Genomic DNA, 21,371 nt, shown 5'->3' on the forward strand with positions numbered 1-21,371 from the left:
TTTATACCAGGGAGGGGACAAAGAATGAGTTAAGTTGTGGGTTATCTTGCCTTTCTTACTAGAGTTACAGTGAGAATACTGCATTTTTTATTTTGATAAGCCTTTTGCCTTACCCTGGTCCAGAAAGCTTAAGTTAGAGTAGTTATACATCTGCTCAAATTTACATAGACTACTTTGCAGCTACACCAGCTAGCAGGATCATTTACGATAAAATCTGTTGTGGTGATGTTTTTCTAATTTAAAAAATCCCTTAGTTCTCACCTTTATGTGTTTCTTATATGCATAAAGGAAGATGATCAAGGATATTTGCTTCTTCTGTTCTTGTTTATTATTATAGATTCTTCCACTGAAGAAAGTAGATTCTCTTTGTTATGCCTTCAATCTCCAGGATTTTATTTTTATTGAGACTTTCTCCTACTGCTGTACTTCGGAGTGGTTGCCTCAAAGTTCACCCATGTACAGAAAATAAAATGTAATAGCAATCATGTTTACTTTCTATTAGACTATAGATTTTGTGGAGAGGCTAATTTACTGAGAGGCTTCTCTGTGAGACTGTTTTACACCTACAATCTAATATCAAAACCCAGTGTAATAGCTTTTCTTAAAGACAAACAATCTAATTTGACACAGGTCACTATCCTGCACAATATATTTATGTTAGTATTATAGGTAGGACATTAGCTAGTTACTTATGTGTTTCCATTCTAAAGTTATATTTTCAATTGTTCTATTACATTCTGAAACATTCAACTCTTGGACAGAAGTTTTCCAGGTCTTTTCTTTCTCTAAAGGTGATAGTTTACATTAACTCTTTGAACACAAGTGTCTGTTCCACATGAATGTTTTAGGATTTGTGTATCATGGATATCATACTCAGCACAGCTTATGGTATGGCAAGAGAAGCTGTGGACCACCTTTATGCTTTGCCTTGATTTTGAAAGCAGAAGTTAGTGTAATTATACATCTGCTCTGATTTACATAGAATAGATAGGTTTACTGCAGCCCTCCCTGTTGGCTTGAGACTAGGTGAGGGCACAGTATCCTAGTCCTGTCCTTAAAAAAATGTCTGTGCCCTAACCTTCTCCTCTGCATTTGAAAGATAAGACACATCCCTGCCACCTTTCCAACATCTTGGGATCCTTCCATACTGGGGGAATCCTCAGCTGTACTTTCATGGGCACCTTTAATACTATTTTTGCTATACAATTTCTGAGGACTGGGATCCATGTAACAATAGGTATAGGTACACCTTAACTTGGGGTGACTCTGAGGGGCACCCTCAAATATGCTGAGACATCCAAACATCCCTTCCCCTTCTACATATCTTGCTGTTCAGCATATGTGAAGTATAGGAAAGAATAACCTGTGGGCAAACTCATTCATAGGGCAGAATCAGAAAAATGGATACCATTTAGGAATCAAGCCTATCACCCATCTCATCCTTTATGTTTTGCTCACATTATGGGCAGCAGAGACAGGAATTTGTGGGCAGAAGGGCTGCTGGTGAAATTCCTTGTCTTTCATTTTTGCTGACTCAACACACTGCGGAGTGGAATGGTGAGGACAAAGAAGGAGGACTAGCCTGATAGCTGTTGCTCAGGCAAACTTCTGGAACTGGGCTGGATCACTTGAGCTGGGAGAGGGGAGGAAATAGTGGGCATTTTTGTATATGGTTGATGGATTAGGACATCAGTGCTGGTCTGGGTTAGGTCTAAACAGCAGTTTAGACATACAAAAAGCATTGCATGTATAACAAAAAAATCTTAATAAAAGGAATCCTAGATTATCCACTGTGTCACAAGTTGGCAAGCCACTTGTAGAAAATCTAAAAGGTAGTAAGAATTCCATAGAGTTCCTGTACATTTCTGTCTTCAGTTGTATTTGAACAAAAAGAGTTTAATGAAAATGTACTACTTCAAGAGAAAGGAACCTTAATAAGAAACACTAATTCTGATTGATGTTATTTTATTATGCTTCAACTTTGGGAGCATTTAATTTTGTTTGTAATGTCTTTGTGTCTGTAGCACTGTTTTGTAGCAGTTGTAGTACCTACGGCATATACATAGAATATAACTCAAGTTGAGGGGTTAAAACCAGAGGGACACACACAAAGTATGAGATTGACATACTTTTAAAATGATGGTTTTCTAAATGTTGATAACAGTTTTCTTGTGCCGTATAATCCATGGCATTTTTAATTTGGTATTATTTCTTTCTACTTTTGCTTTTAGAGTTATACAGGCTTCTCTCGCTTTAAGCTGTACATGCATTTCTGGAAAATGGCGCATAACTTGAATTTGCATAAAGGGAACCCACGTTACAATGTAACAAATAGGGATACGTTCCAAGACCTCAACATACTGACCCTCAACCCATTTGTACCACTTTTACAAGACCGTTTGGGTACTCACCTACAGCAGACAGTACGCGCAAGCACAGGGCACTATCATAATGGGGATGGCCACTACAGAAACCTGTGTCACAGACAACAAGCGAGGAGCACAGATCCACACAGGAGACTATATTTTGCTGTGCATCACTCCCACAATGCACTGCACAAAGCAGCTGACTGCAGGCTTCCTCCACACTGAACACATAACAGTGAATTTACCTCACATATAACAAATTTTTGGTATAAAAAGGGTCATCGCATAAAAGCAAATTCGCACATATAGAATCCACATAATGCGAGAGGAACCTGTAGTTTCTCTCTGCCAATGGCATTTTCCAGGCTTCACACAATTTAAACACCTATTATAAAGTCTAAAAGACAAAATGCAAATACAAAAATAAAATTCTTCCAGGCTTAAAAGTGAGGAAACAAGATCAGTCACAGAAACACTAATTAAAAACTTTAACTTTCTCATGAAAAAGCAATACATTATCATGAGAATTTCCTCCTCAAATACTCAAGCTTCACATAGGAATGATATATAGGTTCAATGTTAAGGGAGGTTTTTTTTCATTAAGATTTTTTGCTTGTAGTTAACTACCTTGTGACAGAAATTGGACAATGCAAAATTCCTTACATTCTAGTATGGATTTTTGTTGTTGTTGATGAAACATTTACCTATAGTGTCAATTTAAAATGAAAGCAAAACATGTTCAGAAAATCAGATATTAAAAAAAAAAATTGTACTTCCGGTCTCTCAAAACAGTAAAAAAGTGGAAATGTTTCACTTTGATTTCAACCTTTTATTTATAACTAAAGTTTTAAAAGTTTTTAACCAAAGAAATGAAACTTCCATTTTGAAAATGTGGAAAATGGTCAATTCAAATGTTTCAGAATGTGCATGTTATGTTTTTTAAAGTGAAAAACAGTGATATTGTGTGATCATGAAAGGTTTCAGTGTCACCAAGAATACATAGAGACATTCTGGGAGGGTTGATCATGTTAAAAATGGTCGCCCAATTTAACTTCGTTCACCCACATGCAGTCCTTTCATTTAGATCCCTAGTTAGGTTGCTTTAAGTGCAAACTGTACAGAATTTCCAAGATGGTCAAAAAAAGCCAATCCAATCTAATTTAACTGTACCTCAGATGTGCACTAAGTTAGATTGGGTATGGCTAGACTAATTTAACTGAACTTTTGTACACATTCCCAGTGCAGCCTTGGGGCTGGGAAAGCACAGCTGCTGGCCCTAGCCCTGGGGCTGCACTTTTCCTCCTGCCCGCCCTACAGTACCAAGCTAATTTTAGCACCTTGGTTCCTCCCCCTTCCCTCTGTGGACCAGCCTGCTGTCCCCCCCACCAAGCCTGCCAGTGCCCCCCACCCCCCAATTCCACAATCTGCTCCCAGCTCTGGGGTGGGGTGAGGGGCAGGTGGGATGGGAGGTTGGCTTGCCAGGGGGAGGTTGTTTTCCTGGAGGTGGGGAAGTCAGGGGGTTAAAAATAGCCTCTGGTTGGTGGGAGGAGAGAGCCGTCTTGGTCCTGTTAACACCCCTGCAGAGCTGCCAAACTCCCAATCTGATCACCCTCCCCTCCCCCCCCATCCTGAATGCCAGTAAAACCAGCCCTGGGAGTGCTGTGTGGGATCGGGAGAATTTTGGTAAAATTGGGAGGGAGGCTGAGGGGTTCTGGGGGGTTTGGCAATCTGAGCACCTCTCTGTTCCTGCCAACCCCCCCAAACCTCCATGTGGGCCCAACTAACTCCCCCCACCAATCCCATCTTCCCCTACCCTGATTTATTTTAGTTCAGGCTCCTAGCACCTAATTACTAAATTAGATTCGGGGACCATTTTTAACCCAATATAATCCCCCCAAATTTCTATCTGTAATGTCTGTACACAGCCCAAATATGTATTTTTGCTGAAAGAGGTTTAGTGTAAAAATGTTACTCAAAACTGCTTTTCCTGGGGCTTATATAATCAGGGTTCAAAAAGGGCTGGCATATTATAGCAGTGTAGAATAATTATGGATTTTCCTCTGAGTGCATATCTTTACTTCCTACTGCTTCTCATAACCTAATCAAGTACCTATGTATATTAGCAAAAAAGCAGCCACTGTGAGGCATGTTCTGTTGGCTCCTCATTAGAGTCTCTCAGTTGAACTCTGTTCTCAACTGCTGCTGCTCTTTCTCACCTTACTTTTTTTGCTGTAGAAACAAGAGCCCCAGTCTTGTTTCTGCTATTAAAGACCTAGTGGTGTATTCCAGATGGGATGCATCAAAGGATACCTGGACACCCATTCCTGCTTCATATTCCAATCCTGGAAATGCATCAGTGAGGCCACTGTAGTGTTACACTGGGATGTCTAGTGGCCAACCTCATGTATGTCAGAGACTGAGGTCTTGATAGTGGCTACAAAGAGGAGTGATGCAGAGCACCTTCATCAGCATATTTCCAGGTTTGCAGCATGAGCTGGTAGGTGGGGCATGCTTAGAGCTGACCCACTGGTTCATGCTGCCTTGGTAGTGCACGCATACCATAAATGGATGCACCCAGGATTTGGGGGCTGGGAGTAATGTGAGGAAACAAAAGAATTGGAAAGGAATAATAGAAATAAAATGGGGTCACAAAAAACAGATAAAGCAGGAGAAGCAAAATGGTGCAGAGCAGTTGAATTTAGTGGCACGAACCAGAGTTGTCAGATTCTCAGAGAATTGGGAATTTCTCCATTGTTGAGGCCTCTTTCAGTTTCTGGCTTAGAAAACTAGGCTTTTCTATTGTTTTTCTAGCCTTGGCAGAAAACCTTTGGTTTCAAAGGAGTCCTTGGCTGCCAGTGCACTTGATCCTCCCTCTAGCCACAAAACACTGCTGCTATGTCCTCCAAATGTAGGTGGGCTTGGAAGAGACATCATTCATCCTTGGTGTCAGACTGTGGGAGTTGGAGCTTAAGTCCACTAAAGCTATAAAAGATGTGGTTGAAAGATGAAGGTTGAGATAGCAGGAGGAGAATTATGGATATGAGCCCCATCTACTCTAAAAATGTACTTAGAACATTTACCCACAATGTGTCTAGTATGTTGGAGATAGTGTCTTGAACACCACTGTAGAAATCACTGTTGAGCCCAAGTTCCTCTATCCCCAGAGGAGTGCCAAGACAATCAACTTTCCACATGATTAACATAGCAACACTTCCAGGAAATATGCTTTTAGCACAGTAGTTGTGTCAAAACAGTGTTATTCATTCACTGCTTGTTTTGTAGGTAAAATGGCTATGTTAACAAAAATGACTTCTCAATTGGCCAATTAAATATTCAGAGATTTTTTTTTAGAAAGAATTAATGCCGCAACAGTTCAGGTTATTAAGAAATAATATGGATGCAATTCACTTCAATAGTGTTATTTCCACAACAAGAATAATAAATATATCATAATGTTAGAGTCTTAATGTTCACTTAAGAATAGGAATCAACAATTTAGGTTTCTGGTGTCTCTTGCTAGTGGCTATAAGTGAGAAATCGTTCTGAAGAATCTAAACATAAACGGATTTAAGTCTGTTTACTAAGAAGGTAGCTCTATTCTCTTCAGTAGAGTTACTCACTTAAAGTATCATAAGTAAGTTTCTGTAAGTAAAATAAGCTTAATTAATTTATTATTTATCTTAACAAGCAAAATTGTGTCCCCCAGTTCTTTCAATTCAACCCTTGCCTGAATCTGGGCTTGATAGTTTTCTTCTTGTTCTCCATGAAGACATCTGTGTTCTCCAAAAATAATCCAGTTATTTCCCCATCAGACTTCATTTTCTTTACTTGCCTTGCTGACTGCAGAGTTCTTTTAATAAACAATATAGTAAAAAAAAAGTCTTTGCTGAAGCTGCAATAAATATGTCTTCATAGTGAACCTCTTGGCTGGGATAAAAAGGTCCAGTATCATTAGCTTCATTTGCCATGTATTAAAGACTAACCAACTAGTTTACATTTTTGCTCTGTGTAACATATAATAAGAATAGTCATGTTTTCCTGTAAATCAGCTGTACTAGGAAGAGATTTTTTTCCCTTGTATTGAGACAGACAGTGGTAGAAGTAATTTTCTGGGCCACAGTTTTACCTGATCATAGTAGCAGATATTCAAACATAATTTTGATTCCTTTATTTTCTCACTCCATGTACAGAAATTGTATTGACTCCATGGGATACTCTATGCTTTGAGAGCATACAGAATTTTGAAACTAAAATTCATGAAGCAGATTTGAGAAGTGGGCTTTTTCCTCTTTGTTATTAGTATATTCTTGCATTTTACATGTTGCCTTCGTAGTTGCCTCAGTGTTATGCTATGTGGTGAGCTCTGTAATAGGTATGTTATCATGCCAGTTATAAGGAGTACAAATCTCTGCAGAAATATTACAACTGCTTCCCTGCTGTAAAATAGAGGGCATTCAATGTGTTATAAATGCCCAATAAATTATCCAGTGGAACAACCAGCAAAAATGTAGCTAAAAAAATCTATCAAAAAAGAAACTTCTAAACAGATGTCATTCAGAAACGTGGACATAACTGTCCTTACCATAAAAGTGAAACTGCAAGAAAATGCCAAATAAAATAAAGTATCAGACAGTAATTTCAGTGATCTAGTTTTGAATCTCATAGATACTGTGGGTTGTTAACTAACCAAATTATATTCAAGTAATTCAGCACCTGCTTAATCAAGCTACAAAATATGGAATTAGATATAGGCCACTTCAACTTCAGTGATTTGATTATGTAGTAGAGAGATTGGTGCATATACATTAATCCTGTGAAATTAAATCAAGAAAATTAGCTGAAGATATTCCTAGGGGTCTGTTTGGTGTCTATTTGCATAAAACGCTGAACTGCCTACCTACTGAAAGGATTCTTTTTTCAGTGAGAGGTTGGGTAGGATGGAAGATATGAGCTATATGAGGATAATAGTAAAGAAGCCATTCTAAATGTATTCTGATTAAATGAAAACCCTACGTGGGGTTTACACTTATTCAGATTTGCAGGTAAATTGCTTTCAGTTGATAAGAAAGTACTACAAATCACAGTGAAGAGTGAGAGCTTAAAGGCTATAAGCAGTCCATGTTTAAATGTGACTGGATAAATTAAGGGTGCCTGTACACAAGCAGCGAGGCTGCTCTAACGCACTGGAATTCCAGCATGTCAGAGCAGACTCGATTAATCAAAAGTCTGCTGGAGATTGGCAATTGCTGTGCTCCAGCAGTCTCCTTTGTCTTGTGTATCACTGTTCCCGTGCTCAAAAATGGTGGTGAGGGCAACTGAACTAAAGCTCAAATGAGCTTCATTTCAAGTGCCCCCACCACCATTATTAAGTGCAGGGATGCTGATACATGAGATGGTGGGAACTGTGACCCCCCCCCCCCCCCAAACAATGCAGGATGTGTAGAAGTGCCCAAATTTTGCATATAGGCAAGTAGACAACAATATTAAAATATCTGGTATCCAGATATAGAGTTTAAATGCCTAATCTCAGTTAACCATATTTGAAAACTAGACTCATTGTTTCAGACAGAGGGATTTTTGAAATTGCATTACATAACTGGAAAACAGTATAATTTGTGATTTGTTGGGATTTTTTTAAACAAAGTATTCTATTCATAAGATGACTTGCAGCATAATATGTGGAAATTCTGAAGTCTACAGATCTGCAGAACATTCGAATTTAAAGACATGCATGTTAGCTGTATTGAATGGGATATGCTTTTCCACTGCAGGAGAATTTCATAGATTAAAAGCTTCCCTATTTTGCTTTGAGACAAAGCTGAAACTTTTCTTGCTTTTTCACAGAAGCACACAGAATTAGCCTGCCCATCTGAGCCTATTGCTTGACAGGGCATTTACCTGGGACATGGGATACCCAGGGTCAAGTCCTAGACTAATGGTCAAGTTACACGTTATACTTAGACCATATGGAATCTGTGGAATGTTAAGCAGCAGTAAAGTTGGGCCATGCTGGGAGCAGTTGCCAGCCCTCTAATAGCAAGTCAGAACAGTGTAGGAAAAAACGGTATTAACCCTTAACTTACAAGCAGGGGTGTGGCTAGGAGCCAGGATACCTGTGCTTTATCCCTGCTCGGGGGACGAGGAGGGCCCGGGAGCCATAAATCCTGGGATGCTTGAAGACTGTAAATTGCTAATTTATCTCCACAGAGCAGACTGAAGTTATCCTAACACAAGCTAAAGTAGCATGGCCTAGAATTAACCCTTGCCCAAAGTGGCATGACTTTGAGATGCTCACAGGCCACTTAGCACGAGTTAATGAGCCTTAACATGTCCACACTCATGTTTAAAATATCCATTGTGTGGTCTAAGTGTACTGTGTAACTTCACCCTAAATTGGGCAACCAAGGAATTTGAAGCTAGGCCTTTCACATCACAGGTGAGTGCGTGCCCTAACTACTGGGGATGAGGCATACTGCTTTCATTTTCACTAGAAATTCAATTCTGGTCCTGAATCCAAAGTTTTGTCAAAACTGGTATGTTCCCATAAAGTTTTGAGTTTAAAAAGTCCAACATTTTTGCAAAGAAAGATTACTTTGTTGTAAAATCCCCAACTAGTCCTGGTATTACAAGGTGTATTTCCTTTTTCCTTTCATTATGTTTGTAGTTCATATTGAAAGGTTCTAAATTCTTTGCTTTGTATTTCCTTCTTCCTATTAAAAAATGTCATATTCTGTATATTTAAAGACCCCTGTGTTTTATTATCTCTATGGTTTATATTATTGCTGCAGGTTTCTCTTGGACTCTTACATGCTCGTGCTACTCATATCCTCTGGCCTCCAAGACGCTGGCAGAAATTACAGCCTGTGCTGCCTCCAGAACGCAAGCCGCTTCTGACAGAGCAAGAATGACCTATGTATTAATGATAGGAAACAAAATATTACTGGGGGTGAGGCACTGATGGTGTAACACTATAAATAAGAGCTATACCAAATGTACTTACATACTGGGTAACAGCAGAGACTGTTGCAGCAGAAATATGAAACAACACCCTTATATTAAAGTGTCATCTTAAATGCAAAACCTTTTTTTTTAATCTTATACATTATTACATGATATGTATTCTTTTCATTTGGAGTAAATAGTTTGATTGTGAAGGAATCCAATGTTCAATTTTTCCAGAAGCAATAAAATGTTTGAGCCATTGTGTCTGTCTCAGTGCTCCTGTGGATGACATTATTAAAACATTTTATAGAATGTTTTAATCTTTTACCTTTGACTTGTTTCTTTAGCAACTTGACAGAGCCCTAGAAATGAATGGCTTGTTGAAAACAAAGTCAGTTCAGAACTTTATCGCTTATGTTAAGACTGAAAATGTGGAAACGTTTACTCCTATTTTGAATTGCACTATAATTCTTAATATGGAGAAATCAGCATTTCTATAACTGAAAAGTACAATTTGTCATAAAAAGAATAAAAATGCTTCTATAATCCAGTGAGTTTCTTTTTTATTTAATGTGGCTTTGTCTATGACTAGATTGAATACAGATTAGATATTTTAAAATATTTTCATTAATTTTTATATGAATACATACTTCTTTTATGTGCTATTGATGAGACAGATGAGTTCCAAACAAAATATAATGCAGAGTATATCATGCCATCTGCACAAAACACTTCTGCATTTGTTAAGCACAGTCACTCAATGTTAGTATTGATTGCTGCATTTCTTAAAAAATATGCTAGGTGCTCCTCTGATACTGTAAACATGCTAAACCAATGCATGAAAAACTATTAAACAACATTATAAGTGAAGGGGGCTTGATGAATGGCATATTTTCAGTCACAAAGTGGTATGAGCTCACTTCATGCAATACGTGTTGAATCAAATACTTTAGGTTGGATAATAGAAAGAGTTGTGTCTATAACTGGCACAAGAGGCCTTTATCTTAAGGAGAGTTTTTCACACACTCTCAGCAGAAGCTCATGCAAACTGAACTAGGCGTGGTTCTAAATTATAGTGCTAAACTGAACCTCTGCGATCGCTGAAGCTAATATTCTACAAAGGATAGTTGACAGCCTCCATCACCTTTGCATTGTTTTCATTGTCATTTGTTAGTCCTCCTGGATTTGAAATGGACTCAGCCAAGGCATCTAAAGCTTAACAATTTAACTGTTATGCACCACAGCATGGGCAGTCTTGGTTAAGGGATTACTAACCCAAAGCTTGAATATAGTCCGGGCTGCTTCCAAGGGAAATGGGGTCCAACGGGTTCTGGTGTCAGACCCAGATTCAGAAGCTGTAGCCTAAGTCAGGACAAGCCAGGGTTCGAAGCTGAAGCTGGAAACAAGATAAAGCAGAGAGTTAACAGGGATCATAAGCCAAAAGCCAGAGGTTGAAGGTCAAATTAGAATCACAAGCAGGGAACTGGAATCAAGGAATGCCAATAGTCTAGTCTTAATGGAGTCAGAAGCCAGATCCAGGAGTCAAAACCAGAAGCTCAGCAAGAAAACACACAGAAGTTCAGGAACAAGGACCCCCAGACAAGGAGGCTGCAGGCTGAGCCTGGTTTTTTACAGGCTGGAGCAGGTGGAGCCTGCTGTCTTCAGGCTCAGGGGACTGACTTCTGACTGCTTCACTCAGCTCAGCCGGGACCTGGGTGCTGTTCTGCAGATAGCACTTGTTCCAGGAATGACTTACCCTGATCTCTTGATTAGGATTGGCTGGGTCCAGGGTTCTGGCTTGGCCTCATTATGCTAACCTTCTCAGCCTAAGAAGTTATCAGTACAAAGATTCTCAAGCCAAGAAGTACCTATGACTCAGTAGGTCGATCTGCAATAAAAACCATTGACCACATTTCCTGCAATGTTACTCACAGTTCTGTGGTAGATGGAAAGTCTGTGACTTCTGCTGTTGCTCCTCCTGAGTCACGCACTCTTCTTTAAGATCAGTGCTATATTGCTACTGAAAATGATCAACACCCCTTTTGATTCTCACCCAACATTGCTGTCTTTCTGAAGCAAGTGATTTCTAGCTATCTGTTGGCATCTTGCTCTAAGCAAGATGCAATGTGAACAAGCCAGCAAAATGCCTTTTTGTCCAGCAGACAAGGTTCATTGGGTGAATCTGATATCTTCTATTAGACCAACCCAAATATTTGGAAAATAATTATTAAGCAAGCTTTCGGGTTCAAAAACCCTTCATTAGGCTAAAGAAGTTACAGCAGTTGGTGTGTGCTCTTCCTGGATGGAATGAAAAGTAAAGAAGCCAGGCTGGGCTGGTATGCATACAAGACAGGCAGTCAGTGAAAATGTAGATTGAGGAGTCAATGGGTGAGAGACAGGCCGGGGGGGAGGGGGAAGAGAGAGAAGGGGGATGAAAGTGGAGAGATACCTGGGGAGTCAGATGTGAGGCAGGTTATAATGTGTCATAAATCCAATGTCTATATTTAGTCCATGATTTTTAGTATCCAGGAGGTTGATGAAGTGGAGCTCATAGGCTCGTCTCTGGGAAGTGTTTTGTAAGTTTCCTTTGAGGATCAGGACTGAGAGATTGGAGAGAGAGTGGCCCTCCTGTGAGAAATGTGCCCCCACCGGTAATTGGGTATTTCTGTCTTTCATGGATTTCCGGTGTGCGTTCATTCTGGTGTGCAGTTGTTGTTTGGTCTCTCCTACATATTTTCCATCAGGGCATTTGGTGCATTGGATGAGGTATATTACATTTCTGGAGGTGCATCTGTAAGATCCAGGAATGCTGGTGGCTCTGTTGTGGGGTGTAGTAATAGTGGGGGTAGTGGAGATGTGTTGGCAGGTTTTGCATTTCTTGTCATGGCACGGTCTGGATCCTTTTGGTGTGCTCTGGGCCTGAGGAAGTTTGCTTCTGGTGATGAGGTTAGTGAGGTTCAGTGCTTGTTTGAAGGCTAGGATGGGTGGCTCTGGGATTATCTTTTTAAGAATAGGGTCTCTGCCTAGTATGGGTTGCAGTTGTTTGAGGATTTTCTGTACAGGTTCAAGGGAGGGGTGATGTGTCATAACCAGCGGTGTGCGATTTGTGGGGGGGTTTCTTCTGTACTGCAGCAGTTCTTCACGTGGTATCCAGGTGGCTCTTTCAAACGTGCTATCTATCTCTCTGGACGAGTGTCCTTGTTGGGTGAAAGCCTGTTTAAGATTGGTGAGGTGGCAATCCCAGGTGTTGTCTTCAGTGCAGATTCGGTGGTATCTGAGGGCTTGGCTGTATATCACAGCTTTTTTGGTGTGTTTAGGGTGGTTGCTGGTTCTGTGCAAATATGTATGTTGGTCTCTGGGTTTGTTGTATAACGTGGTCTGTCATTCTGGATGCTGATCATTGTGTCTAAAAAGGAGATGTTGGCGCCGGAGTATTCTAGAGAAAGTTGGATGGAGGGATGGTAACTGTTGAATTTCTGATGGAACTCAATCAGAGATTGAAGGTTTTCAGTCCAAATGATGAAGATGTCATCGATATAACTTAAGTATAGGAAGGGTTTGATGGTGCAGTTCTTGAGGAAGTCTTCTTCCAGGTGGCTTATAAAAAGTTTGGCATACTGTGAGGCCATTTTAGTGCCCATAGCATGTTTTTGGCCAGCCTAATTTTCACTGTTTAGAATTTTTTTTTCCTGAATTAATGCATTGAATTCTCCCATGACAATTTTGTCTGGAACTGACAGAGACAATCTGGTCCAGATTATTCTCCTCCTCTGTACTAAGCAATGCTGTTGCATTTGTGATAATTAGTTCACGTTCATGGTAGCACACTGCCCCTGGGTCAGAGGGTTACACATCCATATTGATTTATCACTGGTGCTTCTAGGAGGAATCACTGCTTCCTTACAAGACCAAATCAAACAGCACAAGTGATTCCAGAAAGGCGTATTTCTTCTTCTGAAGGTTAGGGTGTTGAGGGTGAGGATGGGACTGACCTATGGCTATAGTATAGTTCTGGTTTCTATGGAATTCCACTGAGATTTGTTATAAGTAGGCCAGCTCATGCACTCCATATGACCCAATGTACTTTAGGCTTTGTCATCACACTTTGTGGAAGTGGAGAGTTGGGTGCACATATGTGTGTCGCATGCTATCTGCTGGAGGAACATGCGCAAAGGCCCCTTAAGAGACCCTGTGAGGGCAGGGCTCTCTCCGTGTGTGCGTATGTGAGTGTGAGGAGAGAGAGAAGTGACAGGAAGAATATGAGAGAGAGAGTAAGTGAGAGTGATGGATGGGATGAAGTGAGTGACTGGGTGACAGGCAGAACAAGAGCAGGACCACAGCGTGGAGCTGAGATTCCTCTCGTCGCCAGGGATCATCCATCGCTGAGGCTGCCTTGAGTCAGGAAGGAGTCAGCTCCCTGATGATTCCCCGTGAGTTGAATTACAGTGCTCTAGTAGCAGCTCCCCTGATTCTGGTGTAAGTATCACCCCTCCCACGTGGGACTGGATACTGGCTATCACTGTCCTGAAACCCTGTAAGTGACCAGTAACCCACACAGAAGTAAATAAGCTTTGGGTACTGAGTGAAAGGGGAGACAGATCAAAATGCTGGTGGCAGCTTCAATAAATATATCTTTCTTTGAATCTCTCTGGTCTTTGACAAAGTTCGGATTTATAGAATTTTCACTGTGTGCCTTTATACTTTATAGTTAACTTCACTCTTGGTCCCAAAGGGTGTTAATTAGTAAACCATCTTATTCGTGTACCTTAAGCAGTTCTTTTAGTGATTATTATTTTAAACCGATGATAGACACAGATAGGGTGATGACCCACCATACCTTTTTGGGGAGAGATCCAAGAGGAAGCAGGTGTTTGGGCCTGCTTTATAATTTGGTTTAAAAGGGTGATTGTTTTCCCCCCAACAAGGGTAGTCCATCCCCTTGCAATCTACCCATTATGTATATCTTAGTAAGCCTAGCACTTTAGAATCTCCAATTATCATATTTAAATATCACATAAAATCATCTGCCATTCCCAGAGCTGGTCCATAGGCCTATGAAACCCTTTAATTAATACCAATATAGTTTGCTTGTCTATTAATTAAAGTAAATAATCAATTATTGTGATTGTTTTAGAGTGCCTGACAATACTGATTTTAATCTTTAAGAAAATGAAAATGAATTCAAAGAACTTAGCACAGCCAAAATTAAATAATATGCAAACATATGAAGAAAAAAACAAGAGCATGTTTTATGAGCTCTAGCCTAGTTTTCGCTCTAGAAATCTGTCATTCTTCTCTTTCCTCTAGTACAGTCCCCACATCCTTCTTTTGAGTATTGACTGGGCCGCAGTCTCTCACATACGTTGACAAGTTGGCAAAATCCCAATAGATGTTTTGCTTCACTGATATCCTTTCTTTAATGATAATATCAGACACTTAGCAATAACTTAGAAATGTTTTCTAGTTTATAAAAGTTCTCTAATTATATATCTTAATCATATTACCTCAATTTAAATTTAGTGGAGACACCTGTTTTGGATGCCTCAGTTCTAAAGCTACAAGAAAAGTCTATAAAAAATCTGTTAGGCCTGAAAGCCTATTTTTTTTTCTATGGAAAAGCTAGGGGAGAATGACAGAAAGACACTGTGTGAAAAATCAGAGGGATTTGGGGCATAAAGCAAGCTGAGAAAAAAAAGTACAATCTGTCCTAAGTACTGTAGTGTGAAATGCTTGGTATTTAGTTAACATAAGCTCCTTCTATGTGATTTCATCTGAGCAAGCAGGCTTCTGCACTTCGGTGGATCTGCACTCATTCAGGGGAATGCTTCCGAGGTATAAGATTCAGTAAGCACAGGCACAAATGCAGATCTGAGACCTCAAATACCATCTTCTTGGACCAACACAGGTAAAAGTCATGCAAAAACTAAAAATTCTCAGTCATTGGTATACATTGACCTGGTTAAAGTGGTGAAAACTATTTCCTAGAGAAAGGTTCAAGAGACATTAGTTGCCAGAGAAAGGTGCTTTGCTATCACTTGGCATTAAAATGGGTGACCCATTAGACTATTGACTTAAAAGAGATAGATAGCTCATTTACAGCATGACACAAAGCAGCAAATAAGGCCAGAATAAGGCCCGTGAAGTAAGACCAACTAATTTGAAATCACTAATATCCTGAGCATGAACATCTGACTGGGCCAGAAATGGCTACAGTTAACAGTAGCAGCAATAACATATCCACACTCACAAAAAATATGTTTGCATATCTGTTGCAATTGTGTTGGGTTCTCTACTTCCCCCTGGAGTGAGAGAATCATGGCAGATGTCTCAGTATTGACATCAATGAAAGACTGTCATAGATTCATGGCATTATGATGAGAGTCTTGGGACAAACTCAGGGAACTTCCCTCTTCTGCAACTACAGAGAACTCCTTTGCAGCAGAACCAAGGAAAGTGTGCTGAGCAACAGGGGCCTGGACAGGTGGGAAGCATATGCAGGAAAGGTATGAACAAGCATATGCAGGAAAGGCATGAACAGGTCAAAGGAACCCTCATTGGCCTATGTAACTCCTTATGACCCTTCTGTGCAAGGGAGATACATAAATGCCCTATATAGGCTATAGGACCAAATCTAGAAATTGGTAAAATGGTGATTGGCACATTGCTCCTCAGATCATGGGGACAGTGTGAAGTTGGAGTCCCTGGGCCTGTGGTTAACACTGGATACGGGGGAGGGGGTGGTGAACAGAGAGCATGTGCAAGGAAGAGGAGGACCTGCTGCTTTGTGTGGGGAAGCCCCAGAGATGCTCCTGTTACCTCATTGGACCAGATGGGCAGAGAAGTGGCGGTGGGGAGCAGCTTCAAATGGTGCTGGGTTCAGGCAGGGACAGTGGCAGTGACAGTGACTCCCTCCTGCAGCTGCTCCCTGTTCTACGTGTCCCCTATTGACATGAACTAGATGTTGGAAGAAGGAAACCTCCTCTCTTTGCCCTCCAAGGCCATTGTCTGTGGCTGAGCCTAGCACATTATGCAGCTGCTTTGTGCAGTTGGGTAGGAGCTGTTCTGGTGCTTCCCTCATGCCTGTGTCAGCAGGGGACAGCAGCGGTGGTATAGAAAGGGTTACATTTTCCCGTGCTTACCCTTGGGCAGCAGAGGTCATGGAGAGGTATTCCTTTAGCAATTTGCTATTCCTTTAGCAATTTGTTTTTGTGAGAGAGTTTTGTCCAGCCCTTACCCTCTATGGGTGTGTTGCCATATGCAGGGGCATGTGCTTGTAACAGCAAAAATAGTAGTGGCACGACAGTAGTAGCACAAATTTGTGCCACTGCTTTTTGCTGCTGCACATCCCCCTGCACGTGTGCTTTGGTGTGGGGCAAAATGCCCTTTGCTTCTCCCAGGTCCCAGCATGCTGAAAGAACTGGGCCAGAACTAAAGGAGGGGAATTGCTCCGGCCAAAATGTCTCCCTGGAAGATAGCCTCTGTGTCTGCCTGCGCACGCTTCTCTGGAATGCTCTGTGCCACTCTTTTTTTTTTTGCAGCATTTTTTGCGGCATTTTTTAATTTTTTCCTACTGGGATTTCCCAGTAGCAAATTTTGCCCCTGCATGTTTTAACACGCTGGGCATACAAGTTGTGACACCTTTGTGGTGCCACAAACTGCACATGCCTTCACATCTTGATCCAGCCTATATGGCTTTTAGTAGGGAAAATAAATCTAAACTCAAAGCCAAAAAATCAGCACAGCGGCAGCTGGCTTTCCTATTGCTGTTTCCCTTTAGTGCATTGCTTGTAGTTTATGCATCTTTGTTAGGTGTGATCTTTACTGGCTGATAGGTGAGTGGTATTCCATTAGCCATAATGCTTCAGGACCCAGGCAGCATTAAAGCAAACCATTATTTACTGAAGCATAATCTATTGCCTCTATTCTCCACTTTTCCTCTGTGTTGCCAATCTGATGTCCATTCTCTGTGTGGATGTTTCCTAGAGTATCCACAGGCTTCAGCCCTGAAAACTAATGCTTCATGTAAAGCTTCTAACCTTCACTGCTATGCATCTATGTATATATTACAGGAAGAATGAGCAGAAATAAAAGAGGAAGCTTGTTTTACCTCCCTGTATTGAATGGTTGTCCTGAAAGATTAAGTAAGAATATATTGCACTATCAGAATCTAGACACCGATTAGGTAGAATGCTCTCAGAAGAAGACTTCTAATTTCCTTTGGTCCTATTTTGTAATCCTGAATGTATTTTAACCCAACGTTTCAGTGGTACTGTTTGAAATGTTTAATTTAATAAAGAAATTACTAATATTTGTTATGCTCAAGAAAAGTATTATTTCCTCTCTTCTTTAGCTAATATTTCACTTTGTGGCCTACTAAATGGCATATCCAAAATCTGATAGAGCTGGATATTGAACCAAGATTTTTTGGTTCTCAGTTCAGCTTCTTAACAGCAAACCTATTAATAGCAACCTACTGTAGAGTATCATAGCTAATATACCCTGAAGACTGTTTCATGGCCTTATAATGAAGGGAAGAGATGAAGCATTTTGGTAGTATGGTTTATATGTCAATACACTAGTGCTTATATATGTAATGTGTCTATACTCATAGTAACTGTCACAAACATATTTTGTTCATAAATAGCAAAACTTTCATTAGAGATATTATCTAAATATATCATAGAAGTCCAGGTCCAAAGCTTTAATTTCATGATTAAGGACCAGATCTAAAAAAAATACTTTGGTGCCTAAGTAAGACAGGTAGCATGTAAGTGCTAAGGCAAAGGAGGCAATTGTGAAGAACTTAGAAGGTGCTTATGCACCAGAGGTGAAACAGTTTTTGATATTAAAGTTTCCTAGATATTTAGAGATCAGGTTTTGTATGTCTTGCTCAGATATACAGTGGGTTACCTAGGGGACCAGTTTTCAAACTTAACTAATAGGTAAACCAGGACTTATTTTTACTTTGTTTGAATATGTCAACTTCACAAAGTGAGTCAGAAGTTTTCTTACATAATAGTGATAAGAAACTTTTAAACAGAAAATTACTTAAAATATTGACAATATCCAAGCCCATACAAAACATTCCATGTAAACTCAATATTCTATGCAAAATTATCTTTAATATTATTGTGGGATTTCAGCTTTATTTATTTTTAGCATTTCAAAACCTGGATTTCTGGCTGGTATATAAAAAAACAAAAAGAATCTACTTCAAAACATTAGGTTGACATACTCATGCAATTATAAAAAAAAAAGGCTTTTCATTTTAGCTAACTAGCTGAAGTCATCATGCACATTATATATTTCTTTCTTAAACCTGTCACAAATCTCTCAGTATTTTAACTCCTAACATTTCCTAATATTGTCCTAACTGACTTGCAAATTAAATTTAATGTCCTTTGAGGGCTATTGTGTACCACCCTCAAGATCTTTCTTAAACAAACTTCAATTAATAAAGGAAGGAATTGACATAAATTTGTTTTAAACATTCCCCATACCTTTACCAAGTAGTTTTTAATTATTATAGGGACTCATCATCATACAAACTATTACTGAATCATTGGGTGCATCTGCATGTGCATTAATGTGCTTTTTCTAATGCATATTAAATTTAGTGCCTCCAATATGAGGTACTAAATAAATGCACATTAGGCTGCACTAATGCGCAGTAGCACAAGCGCTCACTTTTTAGGTGATGCTTAATGTGCAGTAGTCTATTCTACTGTACATTAGTATATTAGCACAGGGTTTTTTTGTTCCACTTTACTGCACAGTATAATAGGCTGCTGCTTGTTAAAGTGCACATGTAGATATGCCTATTCTATAGTATGGTGATGCCCAAAGATCTAAGATCCACATATACTACTTTACTTTAATTTGCTTTAGATAAGTTTATAATTAAAGACAAATACTGGCTCTTTTCTATGATTTGTTCTTTAATATAAATAGGTTGTTCTTGAATAGCACATGGAAATTATCTAGCTGGATGAGACAGAAAGAACTCTGCTTTGGATGGTCATCAATACCTTATGCTCTTTATAATGATTAATTATAGAATAACCTTCTATAAGCTTATTCCCATAAGGGAAGCTCCTTTCCAACTGTAGGCAGTTAGTGTTAGTCTTATGCCCCAAGGCATGAAGATTTAAATCCCTTCTTTATTTGTATCATTTCTAATGTAACTGTGGCTGTTCTCATTATCCAGATAAATTTCTACTGCTTGTTCCAACAACAGCCTCTGAAAAGTTTCAGTCAGCAGATATATTAGGGCTCACTAAAGTTAAAAAAATTAGTTTTTACCTCTGCATGGCTGTTACTACATTTAAAAGATGGAGCTAATAATTATCTACCTTTCTTTTTACCTACCTATGTATTCACACCACTCATCACTACAGTTCCCAAGCATTCACAGCCATAATGTATTTTATACTCACCCCTCCCAGAGGTACAAACTTCTTTGTAAAGAGCTGTGAGAGCTATAGATTAAAAAGTGTTATATAAATGCAAAATATTGTTATAATCATGATGGCTTATGCCTTAAAATATAGTTGATCATGATAAAATAGCTAGAGAGTCTGTACAAATGTAAGCCTTTGTGATAGCACAGAATATTAAGAGCTAAGTGGTAGACACAAAAAAGACTACACTTTATATGCTTGGTTCCTAGAGTGAAATCCACAATGCCATGTTAGACATCAGATATGGAGTGCATGGGTTAGACATCTCTATATGGGAATCCAAGCTGCCACCTTGTGACCAGGGAGCCATCTGGAGGCAGCTGCTTAGAACTAGCCAAGAGAAAAGCAGAGAGGTATATCTAAAATCTCACTCATCTCTGGGGCATAGATACCTCACTCAGGGCTCCAGGGAGGCACTTGGGATCCATAGCCCTGAAGGTAAGCAGGTATTTCAGAAAAATAAGTAGAAATCACTCTTTTAAAATACAGGTTGGGGAAGTGGTGGTGACTACCTTTTATATAATAATCTAATGTTTATTATTTTCACTCAAAAGTGGAAGAGGCAGGTTCAATCCTCTTTGCAGCCTGCTGGGGGGCCTTTAATCTGTAGCTCTTATCTTCCAGGAGAATAACCTAACCTCCTAGCTATAGGTCATTTTGTGGAGTCTCTCCACCTCTTTTATTGGAACTAGGATGCTGTGCATTAAAGAATGCACAGTCCATTACATCAGAACGATCACTCAAGAGGGAGAATGACTCTGCCTGCTGGGGCAGGAAAGGAGTCCTGGGTTCTAGTGTCTATTCTTACCATAGTTATATATTTTAACTAATGACTGTTTCATGCTAAAATATAGCCTCTGAACCAGGGAGTTGAACCCCAAATCCCAGGATCTCACTCCAGTGCCTTTGGTCTTTCTTTTTTGTTCAGTTTGAACAGATGTTAGGAAAACATCATACCCAGAATAACCTGTTACCTGGTTAGAATGCTTAGCAAAGACCTGGGAGAATTGGGTTTGAATGTGCTTTGAGCTAAGAAGGGAACTGAATCCAATCCCAAACTGGTTGGTGAGTGAGATATCTAATCTGTTTGCCCTAAGTGCTTATCTAAGAAATAGGTGAAAGAATCTCAGCACAATTAGACTGTTACTACAAGAGTAGTGGCTGTTACTGTATTATCTTGTGAGCCCAGTTCTGTTTGCATGTGTTTGGTGTGCTATGAGAGTGCTCGCTGCACTGCACACCTTGGATGATTTAAGAAAGAGTATACATAATTTCTGGATCCCAGTCAGGCTTACTGGGAGGGAGGCACTGAACAGCTCAACCGTGTCAAAACTGTGGCAGCTGGGGCATTTTGTAGAAGCCAAACTCTGGGTGCCTGGGAAACTTTAAGATCAAAACTATGTGTGCACAGAGATAGTCACCAGTTGAGCAGGGGCTTTCAGGATTCCACCTAACTGCCAAGGTAGGTATTTAAATTCATCACTGGATCTAGCCCTTAGTTTTTATTAAATGACTATTTGTAGAAAGTCCTGAAAAATCTATTCATTTGAAGTAAAACTTGATTATCAGTTGTGTAGAATTCAGCTTGGCTAGAAAAAAATGC

The 21,371-nt window shown here is 39.8% G+C and overlaps 1 protein-coding gene across 3 annotated transcripts in view; it reads left to right on the plus strand.

Moving 5' to 3' along the window:
- IMMP2L (inner mitochondrial membrane peptidase subunit 2) overlaps positions 1-9,570 on the plus strand; it is a 933,449-nt gene extending 923,879 nt beyond the window's left edge. For all 3 annotated transcript variants that reach the window (XM_019492508.2, XM_019492501.2, XM_006261933.4), the window contains one exon: positions 9,155-9,570. In XM_019492508.2, the coding sequence (XP_019348053.1) occupies positions 9,155-9,274 (120 nt within the window). In that variant the 3' untranslated portion in view covers positions 9,275-9,570. The remainder of the gene's footprint in view (positions 1-9,154) is intronic.
- The last annotated feature ends 11,801 nt before the right edge of the window (positions 9,571-21,371 follow it).

This window comes from Alligator mississippiensis, chromosome 4 (assembly GCF_030867095.1).
Source record: "Alligator mississippiensis isolate rAllMis1 chromosome 4, rAllMis1, whole genome shotgun sequence".
Taxonomy (NCBI): domain Eukaryota; kingdom Metazoa; phylum Chordata; order Crocodylia; family Alligatoridae; genus Alligator; species Alligator mississippiensis.